Genomic DNA, 24,701 nt, shown 5'->3' on the forward strand with positions numbered 1-24,701 from the left:
GGCTGTGTGTTATTATGGTGACTGGGTACATGGAGGGCTGTGTGTTATTATGGTGACTGGGTACATGGAGGGCTGTGTGTTATTATGGTGACTGGGTACATGGAGGTCTGTGTGTTATTATGGTGACTGGGTTCATGGAGGGCTGTGTGTTATTATGGTCACTGGGATCATGGAGGGCTGTGTGTTATTATGGTCACTGGGATCATGGAGGGCTGTGTGTTATTATGGTGACTGGATACATGGAGGGCTGTGAGTTATTATGGTGACTGGGATCATGGAGGGCTGTGTGTTATTATGGTGACTGTGTTCATGGAGGGCTGTGTGTTATTATGGTGACTGGGTTCATGGAGGGCTGAGTGTTATTATGGTGACTGGGTTCATGGAGGGCTGTGTGTTATTATGGTGACTGGGTACATGGAGGGCTGTGTGTTATTATGGTGACTGGGTACATGGAGGGCTGTGTGTTATTATGGTGACTGGGTTCATGGAGGGCTGTGTGTTATTATGGTGACTGGGTACATGGAGGGCTGTGTGTTATTATGGTGACTGGATACATGGAGGGCTGTGAGTTATTATGGTGACTGGGATCATGGAGGGCTGTGTGTTATTATGGTGACTCTGTTCATGGAGGGCTGTGTGTTATTATGGTGACTGGGTTCATGGAGGGCTGAGTGTTATTATGGTGACTGGGTTCATGGAGGGCTGTGTGTTATTATGGTGACTGGGTTCATGGAGGGCTGTGAGTTATTATGGTGACTGGGTTCATGGAGGGCTGTGTGTTATTATGGTGACTGGATACATGGAGGGCTGTGTGTTATTATGGTGACTGGGTTCATGGAGGGCTGAGTGTTATTATGGTGACTGGGTACATGGAGGGCTGTGTGTTATTATGGTGACTGGGTTCATGGAGGGCTGTGAGTTATTATGGTGACTGGGTTCATGGAGGGCTGTGTGTTATTATGGTGACTGGATACATGGAGGGCTGTGTGTTATTATGGTGACTGGGTACATGGAGGGCTGTGTGTTATTATGGTGACTGGGTACATGGAGGGCTGTGTGTTATTATGGTGACTGGGTTCATGGAGGGCTGTGTGTTATTATGGTCACTGGGATCATGGAGGGCTGTGTGTTATTATGGTGACTGGATACATGGAGGGCTGTGAGTTATTATGGTGACTGGGATCATGGAGGGCTGTGTGTTATTATGGTGACTGGGTTCATGGCGGGCTGTGTGTTATTATGGTGACTGGGATCATGGAGGGCTGTGTGTTATTATGGTGACTGGGTACATGGAGGGCTGTGTGTTATTATGGTGACTGGGTACATGGAGGGCTGTGTGTTATTATGGTGACTGGGTACATGGAGGTCTGTGTGTTATTATGGTGACTGGGTTCATGGAGGGCTGTGTGTTATTATGGTCACTGGGATCATGGAGGGCTGTGTGTTATTATGGTGACTGGATACATGGAGGGCTGTGAGTTATTATGGTGACTGGGATCATGGAGGGCTGTGTGTTATTATGGTGACTGTGTTCATGGAGGGCTGTGTGTTATTATGGTGACTGGGTTCATGGAGGGCTGAGTGTTATTATGGTGACTGGGTTCATGGAGGGCTGTGTGTTATTATGGTGACTGGGTACATGGAGGGCTGTGTGTTATTATGGTGACTGGGTACATGGAGGGCTGTGTGTTATTATGGTGACTGGGTTCATGGAGGGCTGTGTGTTATTATGGTGACTGGGTACATGGAGGGCTGTGTGTTATTATGGTGACTGGATACATGGAGGGCTGTGAGTTATTATGGTGACTGGGATCATGGAGGGCTGTGTGTTATTATGGTGACTCTGTTCATGGAGGGCTGTGTGTTATTATGGTGACTGGGTTCATGGAGGGCTGAGTGTTATTATGGTGACTGGGTTCATGGAGGGCTGTGTGTTATTATGGTGACTGGGATCATGGAGGGCTGTGTGTAATTATGGTGACTGGGTTCATGGAGGGCTGAGTGTTATTATGGTGACTGGGTACATGGAGGGCTGTGAGTTATTATGGTGACTGGGTACATGGAGGGCTGTGTGTTATTATGGTGACTGGGTTCATGGAGGGCTGTGTGTTATTATGGTGACTGGGTACATGGAGGGCTGTGTGTTATTATGGTGACTGGGTTCATGGAGGGCTGAGTGTTATTATGGTGACTGGGTACATGGAGGGCTGTGTGTTATTATGGTGACTGGGTTCATGGAGGGCTGTGTGTTATGGTGACAGGGTTCATGGAGGGCTGTGTGTGTTATGGTGACTGGGATCATGGAGGGCTGTGTGTGATGGTGACTGGGTTCATGGAGGGCTATGGGGGGCTGTGTGTGATGATGCAGAGAGGGGCTATGGGATGGGAAGAACCACTCTCTTTCTCCCGCGCATTTCTATCGTGAGTGCGTCATCAAAGTGACGGCACCGGTTGTCATGGTAACAGCAGGCCCAGTTGCTATGCTTCCCATAAATCTGACCCGTTGATAAATAAAGCTTGTTGATGTTGTTTTTTTTTTCCCATTGCTCTCCCTTCACGTGACGTCCCATGATGCACCGCTCCCTGCGTCAGCTGACCTCCCCGTTGCTGTGCAGGCGCAGTGCTGGAGGGAGCTGTAAGATGGGGACCGTGCTGGATATTAAGGTGAAGCGGGCCAATAAAGTCTACCGGGAAGGGGTAAGAGCTACTCCGCGCTTTACGGTAACGCCGTGAGATGGGCCCCTACACTGACTGGGACTGTGGAGGAGAGCAACCAGTGGCTGAACTACAACTCCCATGATGCTCAGTCCGACTGAAGGCTAATGGAGAATTATGGGCCTTGTAGTTCTCAAGGCTCTGGGGATCCAGTAGAAAAGCCTTTCATCAAGCTATTGTTGAACTATAATTCCCATGATAGAAAAGCATTAGCGGCCTTGTAGTTCTCAATGCTCTAGATTAGTTTCACTCTGGCTCTAGAGTTTCAAGAGAAATTCCTCTCCTCAAGCTTTTATTGAACTACAAATCCCGTGATGCTTTGCCAATGTGAAGGATAGTAGAGCATCATGTGGCTTTTAGTTCTCAATGCCCTAGAATAGTTTTCCTCTGGCTCAGGGGATTTAAGTGAAAACCCTCTCCACAAGTTGTTGGACTACAAATCCCATGCTGCTTTACCACCCATATTGCTGTACAAAGCATCATTAGATTTGCAGTTCTATATCTTCTGGGACTACCCCAGAGCTTAGTAAATATACCTTTTATTTTATTTTTTGGGTGAGTCACCTGTAAGCTAAACCAGCAAGTTACTTGAGTTCCTTAAAATGCGAGTTCCTTAAAATGCTGCTCATGTGTCAAAGGAAAACTGTCATCCTTTTTATTATGTAAAATATTACCAGTATCCTAGGCTCTGTGTGTATTCATTTGTAATGCATATATCTATGTATCTAATGTTACGGTTTCTCTTGGCTTACCCTTACAGTATTAGGGCACCCATCTTTAACTATAGTGTCTCTTTAATGATTGCATTTTTTTTCTAAGTTCAATCTTTTTATCCATCAATTGATTCCTATAATTCATGGGACCTCAAACCCCCCCCCCCCCCCCCCCCGATGTTGCTCATCTACAACTCCCATGATTCTTTGAATTACATAGCCAGAGAATCATGGAAGTTGTAGTTCAGAAACATCTGGGGGGCCGGAGTTTGAGGACCCATGCTGTAATTAAACCAGCCCGTTTTGTGTTTGTATTGCTTTTTTCATGTGTAGTTAGAGGATTTTTAGCCCAATGCATTTCCTTAATTGAATTAATTCTTGTAGATAGACACCCCATTTTTCTCCAGAACGCATGAATTATAGTTGAAATAAATACCTCAAAATGTGTTTGCTTCAAATCTGCAATAACAAAGTATCTACCCTGCTAAAACAAGATCAGATAGCTAAAGCAATTATACTACTATACTCCTAAAGCTCAATGCCCATTATTTTTCGGTGCTCCTTGCACTTTTTAGATATGTTTATTACCCATGACCTATTACTTTCTTTTTAAAAACATGACGAAATATTGTAAATAGTTAAAGAACTATAATAAAAATGCCACCCATTTAACCAATTACCAAAGCGCTTCCTGGAATTTGTTGGTACGTGTTCATTTTTCACTTGAGACAGTCTCCAACAAAATTGCTTTCCCAGGGCTCATGATTCCAATTTCTTTGCTTCTAGTCTGGTCTAAAAGTTACTTGCCGTTGCAAGCCTGTAGTGTCCATAGCACACTTGCCAGCAGTGAATTTCTACATGCCAGTTCTGAATTTTCGCTTGCAATTGGCAACACCGCCTATGTAGTAGAAAATTGTCATTTTAAGTCTGTGAGAATTCCAAGAAGTTTGCAAAAAGGACAATTTGTTTCTTAGACATATTTTTTTTAGGATAAAAGTCTTTATAAACTAAACTTGTGATCACTACTAATAAAATCTGGGACCTCACTCTATCCACTCTGCAGCTGTTCAAAACATTCCAAACATATACAGTTATAACGGGCTGAGAGATGTGTGCTTAGCTTCCCCTATTATCATCCATGGTTGGGGTTGATAATGCAGAAGTGACCTTTCTGTTTCCTAAAAGCGGCTTCTGAGGGTCAGGCTAGGGGTTTTAATTTAAATTGAACTTAATGTACGGCATTGGACAATGTTTTCCAGGGAAATTAAGATGCTGGATGTCCTCATACACGGTGTGAGGACGTCACTGAGTTAAACTTTGTGAAACAGGAAGCGCTTCTAGTGGCTTTCTGATAATCTTACCCCTGCAATGTTTTAGATTGCAGGGTTAATAGGACAGGTACACTGGACCTAGACCACTTTAATACGATGAGAAGTGGTGTAGGTGCATATAGTGTCCCTTTAAGTATCCGTGCGCCACCTTGTGGTAAAGTATAAAAATTATGTATTTTGTTGCGTTGGCATACAATGTTTTTTTTTAACTTTTTCAATTATGCATTTATCTGCAAGTAAAATCCTTAACAATTTATCTGTTTCTACCTTGGGGTGTTTTGTTTTTACTTGCATGAATTTACAATATGTTCTACTTTCTATCACTGATAGAGAATTCCTCAATTACAGTAAAATATATCTTGCTTTGCACGTGTTTTAGGAAACATTGTCTGGAGTAGTGGCTGTAATGAGTAAAGATGCAGTTCAGCACCAAGGCATCACATTGACCATGGAGGGAACAGTTAATTTACAGCTCAGTGCAAAGAGTGTGGGAGTTTTTGAAGCATTTTATAATTCGGTGAAGGTAAGGCTTGCAGTATTGCATATTAAACTTTTTTCCAGGTGCAAAATGCACATCTGACAGGGCACTAACTTATTGCCCTATTTGTAGCAGTTTTCCAATATAAAACATATTTTATTACTCTATAGAGCTGAGTTCATCAAACACATGACACGCGTATTTCAATCACATCATTCTGTTGATTATAGGAAACTTTATCCTAGCCTGACAAAGTAGTAATTATGTGATTTAATCTTTCCTTTTGTTTAGAGGATAAAATAAAACCGATGTGGCGTGTTCTGTATGATCTTTTATATTACACAAGGCAAGCTTTTATTGAAAGAAAAAAAAAAAGTTCAATGTGTCTTTGTATTTAAAATGTTTTATATACACATTTTGTCTTTTAAGTATATTCAACAACCTTATTTTTGTGTTGTATATTAAGTAGTGTTCACTTTGGTTGTTTTCACCTAATATTTGACATTCAGTTCGTATTTCCAACAAGTAACACTTTAATGAATAGCTTTATAAGACTAGGCAGAATCAGACAGGCCTGCAGAGCAAATGGTGCACTGCTGCCAAAAAGATTTCATAGATGTGACATGGTCACTATTTCCAAAACAAAAGTGCATTTTCATTAAAGCCATTGAGGGAAGTGAAAGTCAGACTGAAACATGACCAGACTAATGCATGTCTTAGTGTTCTATTTCACCAAAATATGACTCTTCCCTTTTCTGTTTTAGTATATAATAAAGTACAAATATTATTTATTCTTTTCTATTAGTTGATTTTTATTTATTTTATCATTAAAACTATACCATAAGCACAGCCACTGATATTTGATATTGATATTTTAAAAATGACAAGACAATTTTGTCTTTTTTTTTTGTTTTTTAATAAATGCTTTGTTTTCTTTTTGTTTTTCCAGCCAATTCAAATCGTTAGCAACACTGTAGAAATGGTGAAACCTGGTAAACTTCCAAGTGGCAAAACTGAAATACCTTTTGAATTTCCACTGGTCATGAAGGGCAATAAGACCCTATATGAGACCTACCATGGTGTGTTTGTTAATATCCAGGTAAGAGAACCAGTTCTGATTTGATTACGGACTTGTGGTCCTACGTGTACAATTGGCTACTAAAATGAATGTTGGGAAAGATATTGCTAATGTTCCCTCCTCACAGTAACTAGATTTTCATTGTGAAAAGAAAACATGGCAGTTCATACAGAATTGATAGAGAAGCCGTCAGTAATATGCAGACAGATCTTTAACCAGAGGAGTTCCCATATGTCCTAGTTGCAGTGTGTGAGTCCAGCACCAGTTATTTTCTAGGAGACTTTCTTATCTTCATTTATTTTTACATTTAAAAAGAGGTAATAACTTTTTCTCTCCACAGTATACGCTCCGCTGTGACATGAAGCGCTCTCTTTTGGCCAAGGATTTGTCCAAGTCCTGTGAGTTCATCATTCACTCATTGGTATGACACATCACTTTCTATTCATTTTAAATAAACCGTTATTTATCAGCAAGAGGTTTATACGTTTATCTGACAAAACCGATCTCCTAACTTTCCAAATCCTTTGTCATCCTCTGTTTCCATGTTGCATTCTGTGGATACTGGGTTTACTGCTTTAAACTCTGTTAGTGTAGGGGAAAGGTTAAATCACATACTGAAGTGTTAGGAATACAAAAATATACCGGCTTCTAATACATACTTAATTTTATCTATTTTTTTTTTATCCTATTTTAGCCATTTATACTTCACTTAAACTAGGATACTGATATAGATGATATAAACTATGCAGACCCAACCCCCAGGGTAAAGGGCTCTCTGTCTAGGTTTGCTTTGTTTTGGGTTGTTGATATTGTGCTGATAAGGTGTTACGTCATGTAAGTAGTTCCCATGTCACTCTAGTTTGATTATACATTTTTATACATCTGGTTAATAAGGAAACTTGCCTGACCCAGGCTGCTCTTGATTGTGTTTTTAGCCTCAGAAAACAAAGCAGACCCCAAACCCTGTGGATTTCACAATTACTCCGGACACTTTACAGAATGTTAAAGAAGTAAGTATCTCACTCTGATGTTGTAATCTGTTGATTAAAGGGATAGGCATCAAATGTATTTGAACATGTCAGATGCACATCTTGGACCATGTCGCTTGTAGATTCTCCAGTATAGAGCTTGCTTCAGATGTCCGCTTAGAATATGTCATTGTTCCTGTTTTACAGAGGGCATCTCTGCCCAGGTTTGTCATTCGAGGGCACCTGGACTCCACTAATTGTGTCATCACACAACCGTTAACAGGGGAACTCCTAGTGGAAACATCTGAAGTAGCCATCAAAAGTATCGAGCTTCAGCTAGTCAGAGTGGAAACTTGTGGTAGGTTTGCAGACCAAAATCAGGTTTATGTCTTTACGTGACATTGGACCAGACTAGCACTTATTTTCTTCACTTCTTCTTAAAACTAATATTTGTACCTTTTTTTTTTTCTCTGTAAAATATTCCATTGCCAAAAGTGGTGGTCAATGTATCATTTATGTGCCGTTTCCTCTTACTGATTGTACACTTCATCCCTGGGATATCAAACTGTGTGGCCTGACTAAACACTTTAGTAAATAATTAAAACTTTAGTTAACTGACCTTGTACCAATCATTGAACTGGGTACATTACTAGAATTCCTGCCTTGAAATATTAGCCTTTTCCTTACGGTAGCAAATTTAGCTTTGTGTTTTTGTTTGTGTGTAAAGGCTGTGCTGAAGGTTACGCTCGAGACGCCACGGAGATCCAGAACATCCAGATAGCAGAGGGTGATGTATGCAGAGGATTGCGTATTCCCATCTACATGGTGTTCCCCAGACTGTTTACCTGTCCTACCCTGGAAACTACCAACTTTAAAATTGGTATGTATGCATTTGTTGCATTGGTAATATGTATATTCTGATGTGGAAGTGTACATTTAATGGTTATGACATCCTCCATATATGAATACAGGTATACAGCAAATTAATTTATAAAATAAACATGTTGTTGACTAAAAATTCAAAGTGAATTTCAAACTTAAGGCCAGAGTAGCAGAGAAGAAACCATAGCTGACTTGGAGAATTTTTCCAGTTCAGCTACTGTGACCTTCACTTTGAATTCACCTTGAATTATCACTCAGAATACCCCTGATTGTGTATTCTTTTTTTTTTTTTTTTTTTTTTTTTTTTTTTTTTTAAATTCTTTATTTTGGTAGTGCGCATAGGTATAACATATAGGCATGAGGTGCCCCGAAAGCAATCCCCAAGCATCGTCCACGCTAAACATGCGGGATCAGTGATTAACAGGCACAATTTTTTTTGTTATAGTCAGCCTAAAGTCAGCTGTCACCATAGGTTCATACAGTAATAAGGTTTGGTCCTATGCTATACTAGCTGTACAGATGTCGCATGTTAGGATTTTAGTCGCTGTATAGACATGTTAGGGCCTAGGCCAGGGGTAGGCAACCTTCGGCTCTACAGATGTTGTGGACTACATCTCCCTTGATGCTTTGCCAGCAATATGGCTGTAAAAGCATTATGGGAGATGTAGTCCAAAACATCTGTAGAGCCGAAGGTTGCCTACCCCTGGCCTAGGCATTGTAAATGATGGTCATGCTAGATATCTGGTAGTCGCTTTCAGGCAATGAACGGTCGCGTTAATGCTATGGTTAGTCGCTTTAGGGCTCTCATCAGTCACAGAATTAGTAACATTTGTCTCTTTAACATGTTTCGCTTTAACATGTTGATTGTGTATTCTATGGTATCTGATGATAATCTAAGACAGGCAACATAGACTTTTAACGAGACACTCAAAGCACAATAATAACACCAGAACATTTATTTGTAACTTAGGATATGACACAAGCAGGTATCGACGTAGTAGGAATTTATCTAAATAATGCCTTCACTTGGCTTGAGGTGACTCCTGTACCTCTTTCCAAACTGAATTGAGAAATTTAGGAAGTTTAAGGTATGCTGACAGTCTTCTAAAATGTAACTAATAAGTGATTTGGAAATGCTTTAATTATATATATATATAATTTTTTTTTTATTTTTTTTTGCAGAGTTTGAAGTAAATGTGGTCGTTGTCCTGCATGATGACCACCTCATCACAGAGAATTTCCCACTGAAGCTGTGCCGTATGTGAGACCATAAGGGCTGAGCAGTAAGTCATGGGACTTATAGGCACTTTGGAACATTTTATTATGAGAGAAGGAAGCACAGCTGTCTGATATCACAGGACCTCTGTCAGGCATGTGAGAAAGCTGTCTGATCTCACAGAACCCATGGCCTCGCAAGAGCAGCCTGTACAGGAGGCTGATATCACAGGACCTCCGGCCTACATAGAGCAACCCACACAGCTGGTATTACAGGACCGCTGACCTAGAGAGAGCAACCTGTATGGAAAATTAATATCTCGAATCCACAAACGTGGTGAAAACATCCTGCATTGCAAAGGAGAATGCAAAGGCACTTTGAAATTGTAATTTTTTTTTAAAGTGTTGAAAATGACCATAAAATATGTTTGTTTCTTTTTCTTAGAAATAATGTAATAAATGGGCATCAGATATAGCATGTAAATATTGCTACATGTGCACATGTTTATACAATAAACCTCGATTAGCCTCTTCAAAGATTACATTGTGTTATTTAGATTTAGACTCCTCCTGAGACAAGTGACACATCTTTTTTGCATTTTCACTTCAGTGTTTGTCCTATATAGTATAACAGTGTTTCTCTATGTTAACTGTAACCCAATGTTGGCTCAGTGCACATTGGAGGTCAGATAATTGGCATACTGCCAACCAGGAATACTCCAAGCAGGGCTTATGATTTGTAGTCCTAGGGTACTAGCAAGGCCTTAAGAGACAAATGGTGGGAAATAGCTTTCATGGAAAGTTATATAAAAAGGTTATGTACCTAGAGGACTGAGAAGTTACAAAATATCTGCATTTGGATTGGCAAGTGAGGATTATTTTTTTAATTTTATGATTGAATGAATTTCCACATTAGTGTTCTTACAAACTAATGCATTTAATAATACAACATAAAGAAAACTGGAGGAAGACTTAGAACAATTGGAAAAATAAAGGGTAAAGATTGTAAGCACTTAAATGGAAAGGATGAAATCTGTGGGAGAATTCAGAGACCTGTGAGCTTCACTTCTGTGGCTGGGAAAGTATTTGAAAGGTTAAGGGATCATCAAGAATTCATTAAGAACGTGGTTATCAGCATGGTTTTATGAAACAGAGGTCATGTCAAACTAACTTGATTGCCTTCTACAAAGAAGTCAGAATTTTAGATCAGGGTGTTGCAGTGGGTGTGATCTACTTGGATTTTGCCATGGCATTTGATACAGTTCCACACAATAGATTAGTATTCAAACTCCGAAATCGGTCTAGATGAAAATTCTTGTTCTTGGCTAGAACATTGGCTTAAAAATAAGTACAGATATTTGTCATGGTAAATTGTAAAGCTGCACAGAGGTGGTACGTGGTGTCCCTCAGGGTTCTGTTCTGGGACCCCTGCTGTTTAACATATTTATAAATGATCTTGAAATAGACATTGAAAGCCATGCTTCAGTGTTTGCAGATGACAAACTCTGTAAAGTAATGCAATGTGAGCAAGATATTACTTTGCTGCAGAGGGATATAGATACACTGGGCACTCAAATGGCAGATTAAATTTAATGTAGAAAAATGCAGAGTTATGCACGTTGGGGTAAAGCATGCACAAGCATCTTCTACCCTAATTGGTAGTGAATTGGGGATAATGACAAACGAGAAAGATTTTGGAATTGTTAGCCACTGCACATTGTTGCCTAGTTTGTAGTCTAAGGCCAGTATGGTATTGTCATGCATAAAAGGGCATTCATTCTTGGGACGAGAATCTAATTTTGCCTCTTTATAAATCACTGGTAAGACCACATCTTGACTATGCTGTGCAATTTTGGGCACTTGTTGTAAAGAAGGATATTATGGCACTAGAAATAGTGTAGAGGTGGGCTACATAATCAATAAAAGGAATGGAGCATTTTAGCTATGATGAAAGGTTAACCAATTTAAACCTCTTTAGTTTAGAAAAATGGTGCCTCAGAGGGGATATGATAATATTATAAAAAAATATCCGGGGCTTATACAGACCATTGTGTGGAAATCTATTCATAAACCGGACTATACATAGGACACAAGGTCATGCGTTTTTAGACTGGAAGAAAGAAGATTTAGTCTAAGGCAAAGGAAAGGTGTGTGTGTGTGTGTTTTTTTTTTTTTGTTTTTTTTGGGGGGGGGGGGGGGGGTTCCTCTTTTCTGTAAGAACAATAAGGATGTGGAATTCTCTGCCTGAAGAAGTGGTTTTATCAGAGTTTGTACAGATGTTTAAACAGCAACTAGATGCATACTTGCAAAAACATAATATTGCATGATAAAAGTTTAACTGTAGGGTCATAGCTTCTTGATCCTGGGATAAATCTAACCGCCATTCTGTGGTCAAAAAGGAATTTGTTTCCTAGTTTGTTGCAAAATTGGAAGTGCTTCAAACTGGGTTTAAATTTTTCTTTTTTCGAGTGGGTGCAAGCTCAAAAAGAAAGAATTGCCATCTTCTTTCAAACAAGAATGGAGAAAATATCCCATCAAATTTCCCCACCCCCAATTCATCCCACAAACTGAAAAGGATGTAGGATCAAGAAAGAAACCCTAAAAGAGCTGGGTTGTAGAAAGGGTATATAGATAATAGAATCTGTAATATATTTTCATATTAACAAAAAAAAATCTCTTTGGATGTGGATTTTCAAAAAGTTATCAGAAAACTAAACTTTTTTTTTTTTTTTTTTTTTTTTTTTTTAAAGCCCTCAATAATCAAGATCACTAATTGAGAAAGACAGAAGGAGAAGGAGTGAAAGACATAGACATTCCAAACAAAAATCTAATTTCCTGGCTAATCATGGCAGCATCACTTATGGGTTAGCTCCACCCTCAGCCGGATCAGGACAGAAAACCATTAACAAGGCTGTAGGCATAAAGGGTTCCTCCTCCCTCCATACCTCATTTTTTTTTTTCTGTCCTCAGTCAGACAGCAGGAAATTACTCTGCACTCGGATTTTATTTTTTGGCCACCTCCCACGTTTACCGTGGGTTTACCAGATGAAGTTCAGGCTCTCTTCATCTGAAGAACTCGGTAATCCGGCTGCACAGGCAGAACTTAACTGAGTTTGGTGTGTGCAGTTTAGAGACTGTCCTACATGAAGATTCTGTACTATGTATCTGGATTTCAGGAAGGCACAATTCAGGGGTTCGTATTTCTTAAATTCCCTAAACTGAATTTGGTGCTGTATATATACATATGAGTATATTTTATAGGGGTCGGTTACCTTAAAAATCCCCTGATGCATGTTCCCCATCTATGATGTGGAGTGGGCTTCTTCTCCACAGGAGGCAAGGGCTTTTGGAGAAGCTTAGCTGAGTAATTTTCTCTTGTGCTGCTATCAGGCTGCTGACTTCTATAAGTCTGGATTACATCTTACCTGCTATCCTAGTTCTGTAAGCAGGTGCTGTATAAGTTTCTTCTTTTCTTCTGGCAGCTCAGCTATTCGGCAACTAGATGCTCTGCTTCTGGCATCACATAATGGCGCGGGGGGGAAGTTCCGGCGCGCGCATGCATGATGAAGGTATTTAGGGACTTTGAAAAAATAAAAAATAAATTAGTAGTGAAGTCTCCAAGCATGCACGGGTAGGAGGATTTAAAGGTACATGGCGCGAAATTCAAACGCTGCTGTACCTTGTTGCTTTGGCGTTTTCTGTGTGAATTGTGCTGCCAGGATCAAATTACTTCTGAGAAGGTAAAAGGATTTCTAATATTCTTTTTCTTAGCAGTCTTGTTTTTTTATCTTCTTTAACCCCTTAAGGACCAAACTTATGGAATAAAAGGGAATCATGACATGTCATGTGTCCTTAAGGGGTTAAAAATTCTTCCTTCTTTTCTTATAGCTATGGCTTCTCCCTCTGCCTCCAGACATTCTGATAGAAGAAATAGGTGAGCCAAGATTAGTATTTTTTTTTCTATTAAGGGGAACAAAAAGAGTTCCAAGGGGCCAGTAATAAATATCTATCTATATATATATATATATATATATATATATACACACAAAAATCCAAATTCCTTGCACACTGACTGAAATATTAGAATCCGGGTGCTTGTAATCCAGGGTCGGTTCAAATATCAGAATAAATAATATGACCAGCACTCACGGTTTTGTAGAGAAATAAAAAGTGTAGATTTTATTTAAACATGGTTAAAAAAATGTCAGCTCGACGTTTCAGTCCTCATCCAGGACTTTCATCAGGAACATTAGCCATATGTACAAAGAAACAACATATATAGGGGAAACAATCATTAGAAAATTAGTTTACCCCAGGTGTATACACTCTCCGGTACCGCCGGCGTTCTAAAGTGCCCTGTGCGCATGCGTGTACGTGCTCCGCCTATCAATAGCGTAGCCACGTGGTATATGTTGCCATGACAACCGGACACAAGCCAAGTCACCACGGCAACCATTACGATGCATATCATTAAAACAAAACATAGACCGTGCATATTATGGTGTAGATTATAGTGTAAATCACGTGTCATTTACTGAAGTATTAGACGTGATAATCCGAATTGATAAGTATAGAATATATAAAGAACACAGCTACTAGTTCAAATTCATTTATAGGGGTCACATTTCGATGTGAATAAAGTATTATTTAAAGTGACAATTGCCTATAGTAGATTATAATACATAGAGGACCGTGCAAAGTGTACAAACAACCAACCATAAATATATATACATTTTATGTACAAATATAAGTGCATATATAGCAAGGTAATTAGTAATACACTGCATTTAAATTCCACAGTGTGCAAAATAGTGCATAAATATCCATTTAAAGTGCATGAGAAAATGTGTATTAAAGTGCATAGTGATAAATAAAGGTGATAGCACCAATTCATAATTGAGTGAATTCTAATACCACTGTTGTAGGTATACTCTAGATGTATAAGGCAGAAAAAGCATACCAAGTAAAGGCACAGGAGCAGGATGTTAATAGAAAAAAACTAAAAAAATAAGAAGCAAATAGATACTATAGAGTATTTGAGAAGTAAATTCTACAATACATTAAAAATATGAAAAAAATTATAAAAACAAATGTTACAAGCAATTCATATGAATGAATGATATGAGATCATTTCATTCAGTCTTTTGGGGCTATAGTGTCCAATGTAAAGATCCAGAATGTCTCTCGGTTCAGAAGAAGTTTGCCTCTATCTCCCCCACGTTTTAACTGTGGGATATGGTCAATTGCCGAAAACTTGAGTGCTGAAAGTGGATGTTGAAAAGCAAGGAAGTAAGTGCTTAGCAACTGGCTGGTCAGATGTATCATCCCGATAAGCCACCCGTATGCTTGATCTATGTCCCCTAATTCTTTCGCATAGGGGTGTCTCGGTTTTGCCAATATAGGTCAGTCCACATGGACAAGATAATTTATAGATCACGAACGGAGTCTTACAGGTTATGGTGTATCGGATCTTGAAGGTTTTTTTCTAATGTGAGTGCTGAAAAGTACGAGACGGTGTCATATGCTCATATGTGACATAACCAAGACAGCGGATATTACCCCGACTTTGTGCTTCGGTGTTGTTATCATAACTCCTTATTGGATCCGTATGAACCAATAGATCCCTCAAGTTCTTATTTCTACGGTAACAGATAAGTGGAGGTTCTCTAAACACTTTAGGGAGTGTGTCGTCGCACGCCATCATTTTCCAGTTGTCTTTGATGATCTTATATCATATATATGGCCTTTATATAATTTCAGCCCCATCATATCGCTGGAATCCTCTCCTAGGAAGCATAAGGACAAGACAAAGAGATGCTTAAATTGTAATGGGATGGCTATGGAGGAAAATAAGCTGTGCAGGTCCTGTTTGATGGAAGTGGCCAGAGAGGGCAGCAGAAAGGATTCGCCTCAGGAAGAGCTTAAACAGTGGATCTCTCAGGCTATAGCGGAAGGAATTAGATCCTCTTCAGGGAAGGGCCAGCAAGCAAAGCGCTCCAGACAAGAGTCCAGGTCTTCTGAATCTGAAGATAACTCTGATGCCAGTTTTTCTCTGACGAAGAAGAGGAGGAGATAGATCATTCATCAAGATCGCTGGATTCTAGATCCGTGGAGAAGTTGATTTCACTATTAAGAAATACTTTAAGGATCCCTGAAGATAAAGCAGAGGTGCGTGAATCAGACAGGTATTTTGAAGATCTTAGGTCAAATAGACCTACCTTTCCGGTTCATGCAGCTATAAAAGAAGTCATCTCAAGAATGGAGTTGGCCAGAGAAGAAAGCTACTCTGAAGAGTAAAGCTTCTAGGGTATATCCATATTCTCAGGTGGATTCTAAAGCTTGCATGTCCATTCCTAAGATTGATGCGGCTGTTATCCATATGGCCAAAAAGACTACTCTTCCAGTAGACTCAATGGCTTATTTACGTGAACCCATGGAAAAACGGTTGGATGCGGATTTAATTAAGGCATACCTGGCGCTGGGGTCTGCTTTACTTCAAGCAGTGGCATTGACGACACTTTCTAGAGCCTTAAAGGTTTGGCTACAGAATTTGGAGGAAGATATAGCAGCAGGGGTTCGCAGGGAGCATCTGATTGAAAGTCTGAAAGATTTCCACTTGGCATCAGAATTTTGCTCAGAGGCCTCTCTCGATATTACCAAGATGGTGGCTAAGAGCATGGCTCTGACGGTAGCATCCAGAAGGGCGTTGTGGCTACACGCTTGGGGTGTGGACTATGCATCAAAAGCATCTTTATGTGCTCTTCCCTTTCAAGGGGATCTACTTTTCGGCAAAGTTCTGGAGGAGGCCATCCATAAGGCAGCTGATGGTAGAAGAGCATTTCTTCCTCAGGACAAAAGGCGTCCCTTATCCAGTATGTGGAAGAATAAAACATTTAAGGATCATTCCTTTCATGACTCCAGAACATATTGTCCAGGCAGAGAGTACACAAGATACTCAAATTGGAGAACAAATCAGCCATCTTCTTCTTCCTCAAAGTTCTCCAGAGGTAGAGTTTACAGACCTGCTAATAAGGGATTCTGAAGGTGCGCAGGTCCAGCCTGGGATAGGAGGTCATCTCCTAAAGTTCTTCCCCGTCTGGATCAAAAACGTCTCCGATTCATGGGTACTGTCAATTATAAAAGAAGGATACCTCATAGAATTTTCAAGTATCCCACCACCTACCTTCAAGCAATCTCGCGTGGCAAGAGGGATAAAGGAAGTAGCTATGATGGCTTGTATTAAGGTTATTGTGGAGGTTCCGAAGGCAGAAAAGTTCAAAGGCCACTATTCAACCATGTTTCTGGCTCCAAAGCCTTCATGCAAATGGAGACTGATTCTGGACCTAAAGGTCTTAAACTCCTACCTACAGACCAAGTCATTCAGGATGGAGTCCATTTCCAGTATTATCTGCAACATAAAGGAGGGAAGTTGGATGACGTCCATAGACCTCAAGGACGCATATTATCAGATTCCCATTCACCCATCGCATGTAAAGTTTCTGCGTTTTTACATATGGGGGAAGCATTACCAATTCAGGGGACTTCCCTTTGGGCTCAGTCTAGCTCCAAGGACGTTCTCGAAGGTTCTCATTACACTGATTGCAGATTGCAGGATGCAGAGGATAGAGATTTTCCATTACCTCGACGATATTCTTATCGTGGGTTCCTCGGCCCAGGAAGTATTACTTCACACTCAAACTGTCTACAGGCTCATGGATGGATGCTGAACTTAGGGAAGAGCTCTCTGATACCATCCCAAAAGATTATTTTCCTGGGGGCAAAAATAGATACTGCTGTAGCAACTCTCTCTCTTTCGCCAGAAAGAATGACAAAGATTTGCAAAAAGATTACGGATATTCAAGACCGTCAGTCCCTTTCTGCCAGAAGCTATATGAGCCTCTTGGGGTCCCTGACATCCACGATAGGGCTGGTAAGATGGGCCCATTGGGAAATTCAACCTATCCAGATGGGGTTTCTACGGCAGTTCAACAAGCACAATCCGAACTGGGATCAAAAATTTGTTCTTATGAAGTATGCAAAGAATCAGCTGAAGTGGTGGAAGAACAAGAAGAATCTGAGTCAGGGGTTTCCGTTGGAGGAACCGAACTGGTTAATAGTTACTATGGACGCAAGCTTACAAGGATGGGGAGCTCATCTGGGGTCTCTTTGGAAACAGGGAAGGTGGTCCAACACGGAGAGAAAAATGCATTCAAACTTAAAAGAGTTGAGAGCTATTCTCAAGGCCCTTCAAGGGTTTCTTCACTTAATACAAGATGCTTGAATTATGATTCAGACAGACAACAGGGCAGTGGCTATATACGTAAACCACCAAGGTGGTACTCGGAGCAAGCTTCTGTTGAGGGAACTCCTCTTATGTCTCTGGCACAGAATCATCTCGGCAAAATAAAATTATATGTTATTGCAGTTAAAATGTGTGGATTATTTTTCCCAACCCTTCTTGCTAGTTTGCTTGGGTATTACCCATAAGTGATGCTGCCATGATTAGCCCGGAATACCAAAATTTTGTTTCATACTTGCCAGTAAATTTATTTTCCTGGCTATTTCTCATGGCAGCATCAGGTTCCCACCCTGGGTTTTGTCTGAGCTTTTCAATTGGACTGAGGTATGGAGGGAGGAGGAACCCTTTATGCCTACAGCCTCGTTAATTGTTTAATTGTTTTCTGTCCTGATCCGGCTGAGGGTGGAGCTAACCCATAAGTGATGCTGCCATGAGAAATAGCCAGGAAAATAAATTTACTGGTAAGTATGAAAGGAAATTTCGGTATTTTATCCTATCTATAACAAAGGAGCAAACTGAAAAAAAATCTAGTCATAGAAATAATATTTTTTTTTATTAAATGATGTAAATTCCCAGAAAAGGGATGATTTCACTTTAAATGTAAATGCTTTTGACACTTTCACTATCCTTTTATAGACTGTAATGAGATAGTTGAAGGGTTACTCCAGTTCTTATATTTTTTTTTCTTCCCTTAGCTTTACTGTATCTTTAGGTTAAACTTACGTGGAATCCATCCAGTGCTGGAACTTAATGCTGGTCCAATAAAATGCTCCTCCTAGAAGCACTGATGGACCACTAGTGCTGCATATGAGCCAGCTCGTTGACTACAGAAATCATTTTTTGCTCTGAATTGACAGAACCAGGCAGCTCGGAAAAGAGTTCCTGGCCGCCTAAGTCACGTGTGCCATGCGTACAAATATCTCTGTGTGTGCAGTGTTTCAAGCAAAAGTACTGCACGTATAGACTCCTACCGCCATGACCATCTCTCGAAGAAGACGAATGGAGAAGCAGTCAGCGTCTCTATAGGTCCCTCCTAGTAACAGCAATAGACTGTACTGAGCTGTACTCTGATATGTATGCGTTCTGTCTCACAGAGATCGTTTAAAGGCTGTATATATTGTCTCTTCTGCCTTCTTGCTGTGTGTTCCCCTCTCTTTGCCCCATGCTTGGCATCAGAACATAATAATGAAGTTGGCATTATGCACAGGTATGACATGTTGTCACTTAATGGAAACTTTTAGTATATTCCTGACTAGTTGTGTAAGTTTATAGAACCACGTTTTACATTGTGATACATTTTGCTGATGTTCACTTTAGCTTTTAAATTGTGGGGATCATTAGATGTTGAGTACCTCAATTAGCCCAATAATCCCTGTGCTGGACCGTGTGGGGTGCCATCGTGTGGCTAAAATGATAATTGCGTCCAGTAACTTGCAGACTGAATACATACAGTTTCTGTGTTCTTTATATAGCACTAACATAGTCTACAGGGTCTTACAATTTCATGGTCGGAGTGAAGTAGTTTTGGGGGAAAATAAAAAAGTAACGAGGAGAGCCCTGCTCAAACAAAAATACAATCAAAGGCACTTCAGAAAACATTTAATAAAAGTGACCAATATTTATTTTCTATTTTCCCTTATTACAAAAGTATAGGTCGTTGTAATTATATGGACTGACTACATTGAGGGATCCTTCATCAACGTTCTGACGGTCTTACAGCGAAACCACGACAGAGGAATGAGCGGTGCCAAGGCGGTGGTGAGACTCGAACAGGTAAAAAGACGGATGAACCCACTCTGGAGTAGCAGTAAACACTGCTTTGAACTCACACATATGAAAGAATTTACCTTGATTCCAAGGCTCAAGCTTATAGATGTCATATTAGATATCCTACATTAAAATTGGCTAATTTGGACTCAGGAAATGCTTAATGACTTCTACTAAGAAGCTTGTGTTGTGTATGTGTGAGTTTGTATCCATTTCATTGTGTGTCAATAATGACATTTTGCATCTTCAGCCTGGAGAACCGTATGCTGGGTTTTGTGACTGCCTTTACCGTCACAGAAGCAGAATATTAGGCTTATTATAATAAGGAATTATTATTAGGAATATTATAATAGCTCTAGGGAATGACAGTGTAACACAGTTTTTTGGGGGGAGGAGCGATGACGTAGGACGTGAACGCATGGGAGCGTACGTCCTCGCTCGCGGAGATGCTGGCGCCCTAGGGAGATGAGCCGCAGGACGCCCCAGACGGACGGACGGCAATAAGCCAAGTTGCAGCCGCAAAGCAGGAGAGGACCGAGAGTGCTGACCGAGAGTCAGAAGCTGGAGAGGACTGGGAAGAAGCTAGAGGAGGGTTGCAGAGCTGCCCACAAGACTGTGCTGCCCGCAAGACTGTGCTGCCCGCAAGACTGTGTCCGTAAGAGTGCTCACTCGGTAAAGACCCACCTGAAGCGAGACACCGTGAGACACCGCTGGCTGAGGGACGGAGGCAGATTGCTTAACAGAGAGTGAGTGGAAAACGGCTGCCGGGAGGATAAGTGGAGCGATTTCTGTTTGGGCTTCGCTCAATATACCCCGAGAAGAAACGTAAGTGCAGCTTGGCGGGGGGAGAACCCAGAGAGCTCCGGTGTAATGGGGAAATAGCCTCACTAAGTAACTTTGAGCAACTTCAGGGGAGAATCCCCTATAAACAAGGGAGAATTTCCTTTAAACCTCCTATAAATCTCCTCCTATAAATCTCTTAATCTCCTATTAATATTATAATACTTATCTATATAACCCTGAAAAATCAAGATCTATAAACAAAAGAGATAAAGGGAGAGAAGAGGAAAAAGGAGGGGAAAAATATGTATATATACAGATAAGAGAAAGGGAAAAAAAAGAGGAGGAGCATCTCTCTGCGGGCAGCGGAGTTTAAGTTAACAGCAATATAGGAAGACCGAGCAATTCTGCTGAAGCAAAAGAGAAAAACTGGAAAAACAGATAAATCAGAGAGGCAAAAAAATTAAAAAAAAAGTTTTAACAAGAAAAGTGAAACAAGTATAGGATTCTAAAATCTGCCAATCTGAAACAATTAAATATTGATTTATGACTAGAACCCAGCACAAAGGCTTCAAAAAGTGATTTAACATCAAAAGGTCCGTCTGAACCTGGTGTGTTTTTTTTTTTTTTTTTCTTCCTCTTCTCCGGTCTGAAATGGCGTCCAGGAAAGGGCAAGAGAATAAACAGCAGATGAAGAGAGAAAGAGAGAAGAAGTTAGAAAGTAAGACAGAAAGAAGGCTTTCCTCCACAGTTTCGGTGCAAACACAGAAACAAGAAATAGAACAACAAAATCTATCAGACTCCTCATCCCAATCATTTAAAGAAGTAGACAACCTATCTCCAAAAAGGATATTTACAAATCCAGGCTCAAAAGAATATAGTTCGGACGAAATAATTATGCATCTAGAGTCCTGCTTTGAGCGTCAGTCAGAAAAAATAAAAAAAGAGATCCATGAAGGCTTTATGGAATTCAAAATGGAGCTATCACAGATGGGAAAAAAACTTAAGCAGAATGAAGAAAAAATAGAATCGATAGAATTTCAGCAAGCTTCAATAGAAGACACTCTTGGAAAGACAAATAAAAAAATAGAGGAGTTGGAACTTAAAATTGCAGATCTGGAAGATCGCTCTCGACGCAACAATCTTAGAATTAGGGGAATCCCAGAATCCATTAACAGTGATAAACTGCAAGACTATATAATGGAGATTTTTTCCCAATTGGGCATACAAACATCAGATCCAGCAAACTGTTTGGAAAGAAGCCACCGCGTTAGGAAACCAGACTTTGTGTCCCAAAGCGAACCAAGAGATGTAATGATCTGCTGCTCGTCATATAAAACGAAAGAACAAGTCTTAAAAGCATCAAGACTTATTAGGCTGAAGGATCCATATAGTGAAATTATGATTTTTCCCGATATCTCCTACCATACTAGGATTAAAAGAAAACCATTTGCAATTTATACAAAGACTCTACGCCAGAAGAATATTAGATATGCTTGGGGACATCCCTGTAAAATCATCGTTTCACACGACGCAAGGACATATTCTTTTTCGGAGGTTACAGCAATTTCGAAATGGTTCAGAGAGCAGCATTTTGAATTGGACAAACCAGCAGATGAGGATAAATGTCGCAGGAGAGAAGCTGTAAAATAAATAGAAAGACTTTTTTTTTTTTTTTTTCTCTGTCACCCCTGCCTCCCCTCTACTATCTATAACCGGCCCAAAAGGCAGAAAAAGCAAAGAAAAGGAAGGGATATCCTATTAACGATAAAGGGTTAAAATCATTGAATAATTATTGCTTACGCCGGAGGCCATGAGACTGACCCCACTTCCAGGGACTCTCCTAAAACCTGTTTACATAGACCGCAAAATGATACTGTGTATTAAGAGTAATGCAATTAGAGGGATTCACTATAGTATAGACATAAGTTAATTGAAGTCACACAAATAATTGAAATTTAAGAATGAATGCTTTTTTTTTTTTTTTTTTTTTTTTATTGTTTTTCACTTGAAAATGATTACGGCACACAAAGTTGGACCACTTAAAATTCTAATGAACACACAATCACTAGCTTTTTTTATATCAAATTTAAATTAGCCAGAGTGTGGGATGAAGCTTGGGGGCTAAAATTGCCCTTGACCTAATAAATCACAAAAGTATGGGGAATGAATAATTAAATTTAAAAATGAGAAATGTGAGTATTGCTATTCACACTTATAGATATAGTCTGAGAATTTCAAGGCACAATTAGAAGAATTTAAGGCTACAAAAGACATACTGAAAATTGAATGTAAATCATCAGCACTATTTAAGGATAGAAAGACACAGTTGGATATGATATATACATTTTTGAAAGGGGTGGTTCAGGCACTAAGGGTCACTATGAATTCTATAATAATATATGCTAACCAGAGATTAAAGTACTAGAAGGAATGGTATGACGACATAGAGACATGAGGAGAAGAAAAATGGGGGGGAGGGGGAAGGCAGAGGATAGAGACAGGCATAAAGAAATATATATAATTTTTTTTTTTTTGGCATCTAGGAAAGTGTATTATCTTGGGGCCTAATTGAAATATCTGGCTCTAATGCTCTCTAAGAGGGGCAGTTCAGTATCACTAAATTGAGCCTGTATTGGATCTAATTGGAGGTTATGCGAAAGAGGGTTTATCGCAGGACCATCCATACTTCCTTGAAGGGATGTTTTTTTGTAAATGTGTTTGTCAATGTAAATGTTGTGTGGTTTTTTGAATGGTTTAAGTTGACGATCAAAGATAAAATTCAACTATATAAAATAGTAAAGAAAGTTGCCTATCCTGAAGAGAATGTAACCTTGAGTAAGAGAGAAAGGAAAGAGAAAGAGAAGGAGAGGAGGGAAGAAAGAGAGAGTAGGAGGAAAGTAGGATAACATTCACATGTTAAATATTGTTTCAATCAATGCGCAAGGTTTGAATTCCCCGCAGAAAAGAAGGCTCCTATTTGATCATACTAAAAGGGAAAAGGTGCAAATTATAGGCATTCAAGAGACCCATTGGCGCAGAGCAGATGAAGGGAAATTTAGCTCGAAAGACTTCCCCAGCTCAGTATGCTCTTCTCTTAAAGATAAAAAAAGAGGGGAGTAGCCATTTTTTTTTCAGCGACAGTAAATGTTGTGATTAAATATTTAAAAACCGATGCGCTGGGCAGATGGATTATCTTAGTCTGCACAATAGAGGATAAACTTTATACAATTGCTAATATATATGCCCCGAATACTTTGCAGATTCAGTTTCTATATAAATTTTTTACGCAATTAAATAAATTCAAACAAGGACAAACTTTAGTTATGGGAGATTTTAATTTAGTAATGGATCCCTACATAGATAGAAAGTCTGAAAAGTCCAAAACTCCATCGAGGAATGCTTCAAATCTGGCAAAAAAAATCCGAAACATAATACAAAGTGAAGCTCTCCTCGATTGTTGGAGGACACTCCACCCTATGGAGGAAGATTTCACATGTTTTAGCAAGACTCATTGTTCATACTCAAGAATAGACTTTATATTTGCTGATCGGAATTTAATGGAAAATGTAAAATCTACGAATATAATTACGGTGACATGGTCAGACCACAACATGGTGAAAATACAATTAAAGAAAAACTCCCCAAAGCATAGGCCAGAGTGGAAATTAAATGACAAGCTATTAATCCCTAAATCTAATAAGGAACAGATTGCAAAGGCGATAGACTTGTACTGGCTAGATAATGATAATAACGAAGTATCCTCAATCACAAAGTGGTGCGCATTCAAAAGTGTTATAAGGGGACACCTTATTAGTTTAGAAGCTCAGGATAGGAAAAATCGTCAGGAATCCCTCTCCAGCCTATACATTGAATTAAGTGAGTGCTATAAAAAAAGCACTACGACACCGACAAGAACAATTTCGAATCAAATTAGGACAATAGAAAATAAAATAAATGAAATTCTGATAGCTAAAATAAATAAGAATCTCCAGTATATGAAAATAAATTATTACTATAGGGGGAATAAGGCGGATAAACTCCTTACTAAAAAAGTTAAAAATATACAAAAAAATAAATTTATTACAAAAATAAAACAGGGAAATGAAATAGTATTAGACCCCCAAAAAATTGGAGAAATATTTAGAAATTACTATTATAAACTTTATAATTTACCGGTTACATCCTCTCAGGAGGAGTTAGACAGTTATTTTTTAAATATCCATCTCCCTAGACTAGATGATTCTCAATTAGAACAATTGAATACAGAGATTTCATTTCAAGAAGTTCATGATGCCATTGTCACTATGAAAAAAAAAAAAGCACCGGGCCCAGATGGGTTTACAGATTCCTTTTTTAAAACATATAAGGATAGGCTGATTCAGAGATTGGTAGATTGCTATAATTTAGCGATGAATACAGGTAAACTACCTAAAGAAATGCTGGTGGCAAATATTTTACCTATTCTAAAAAAC

The 24,701-nt window shown here is 39.5% G+C and overlaps 1 protein-coding gene across 1 annotated transcript; it reads left to right on the plus strand.

Moving 5' to 3' along the window:
• The first annotated feature begins 2,543 nt into the window (after positions 1-2,543).
• Positions 2,544-9,898, plus strand: VPS26C (VPS26 endosomal protein sorting factor C). Its single transcript, XM_063442513.1, has 8 exons — positions 2,544-2,697; positions 5,139-5,282; positions 6,187-6,336; positions 6,656-6,736; positions 7,251-7,325; positions 7,491-7,641; positions 8,011-8,163; positions 9,348-9,898. The coding sequence occupies exons 1-8, from the start codon at positions 2,569-2,571 to the stop codon at positions 9,428-9,430; spliced, it is 966 nt and encodes a 321-aa protein (XP_063298583.1). The 5' UTR covers positions 2,544-2,568; the 3' UTR covers positions 9,431-9,898.
• The last annotated feature ends 14,803 nt before the right edge of the window (positions 9,899-24,701 follow it).

The sequence above is a fragment of the Pelobates fuscus genome, chromosome 1 (genome assembly GCF_036172605.1).
Source record: "Pelobates fuscus isolate aPelFus1 chromosome 1, aPelFus1.pri, whole genome shotgun sequence".
NCBI classification, from domain to species: domain Eukaryota; kingdom Metazoa; phylum Chordata; class Amphibia; order Anura; family Pelobatidae; genus Pelobates; species Pelobates fuscus.

Coding starts and splice junctions, on each gene's coding strand:
- VPS26C (XM_063442513.1), top strand. CDS start 2,569: ATGATGCACCGCTCCCTGCGTCAGCTGACCTCCCCGTTGCTGTGCAGG. Junction 5,283..6,186: donor CATTTTATAATTCGGTGAAG/GTAAGGCTTGCA, acceptor TTGTTTTTCCAG/CCAATTCAAATCGTTAGCAA. Junction 7,326..7,490: donor CTTTACAGAATGTTAAAGAA/GTAAGTATCTCA, acceptor CCTGTTTTACAG/AGGGCATCTCTGCCCAGGTT.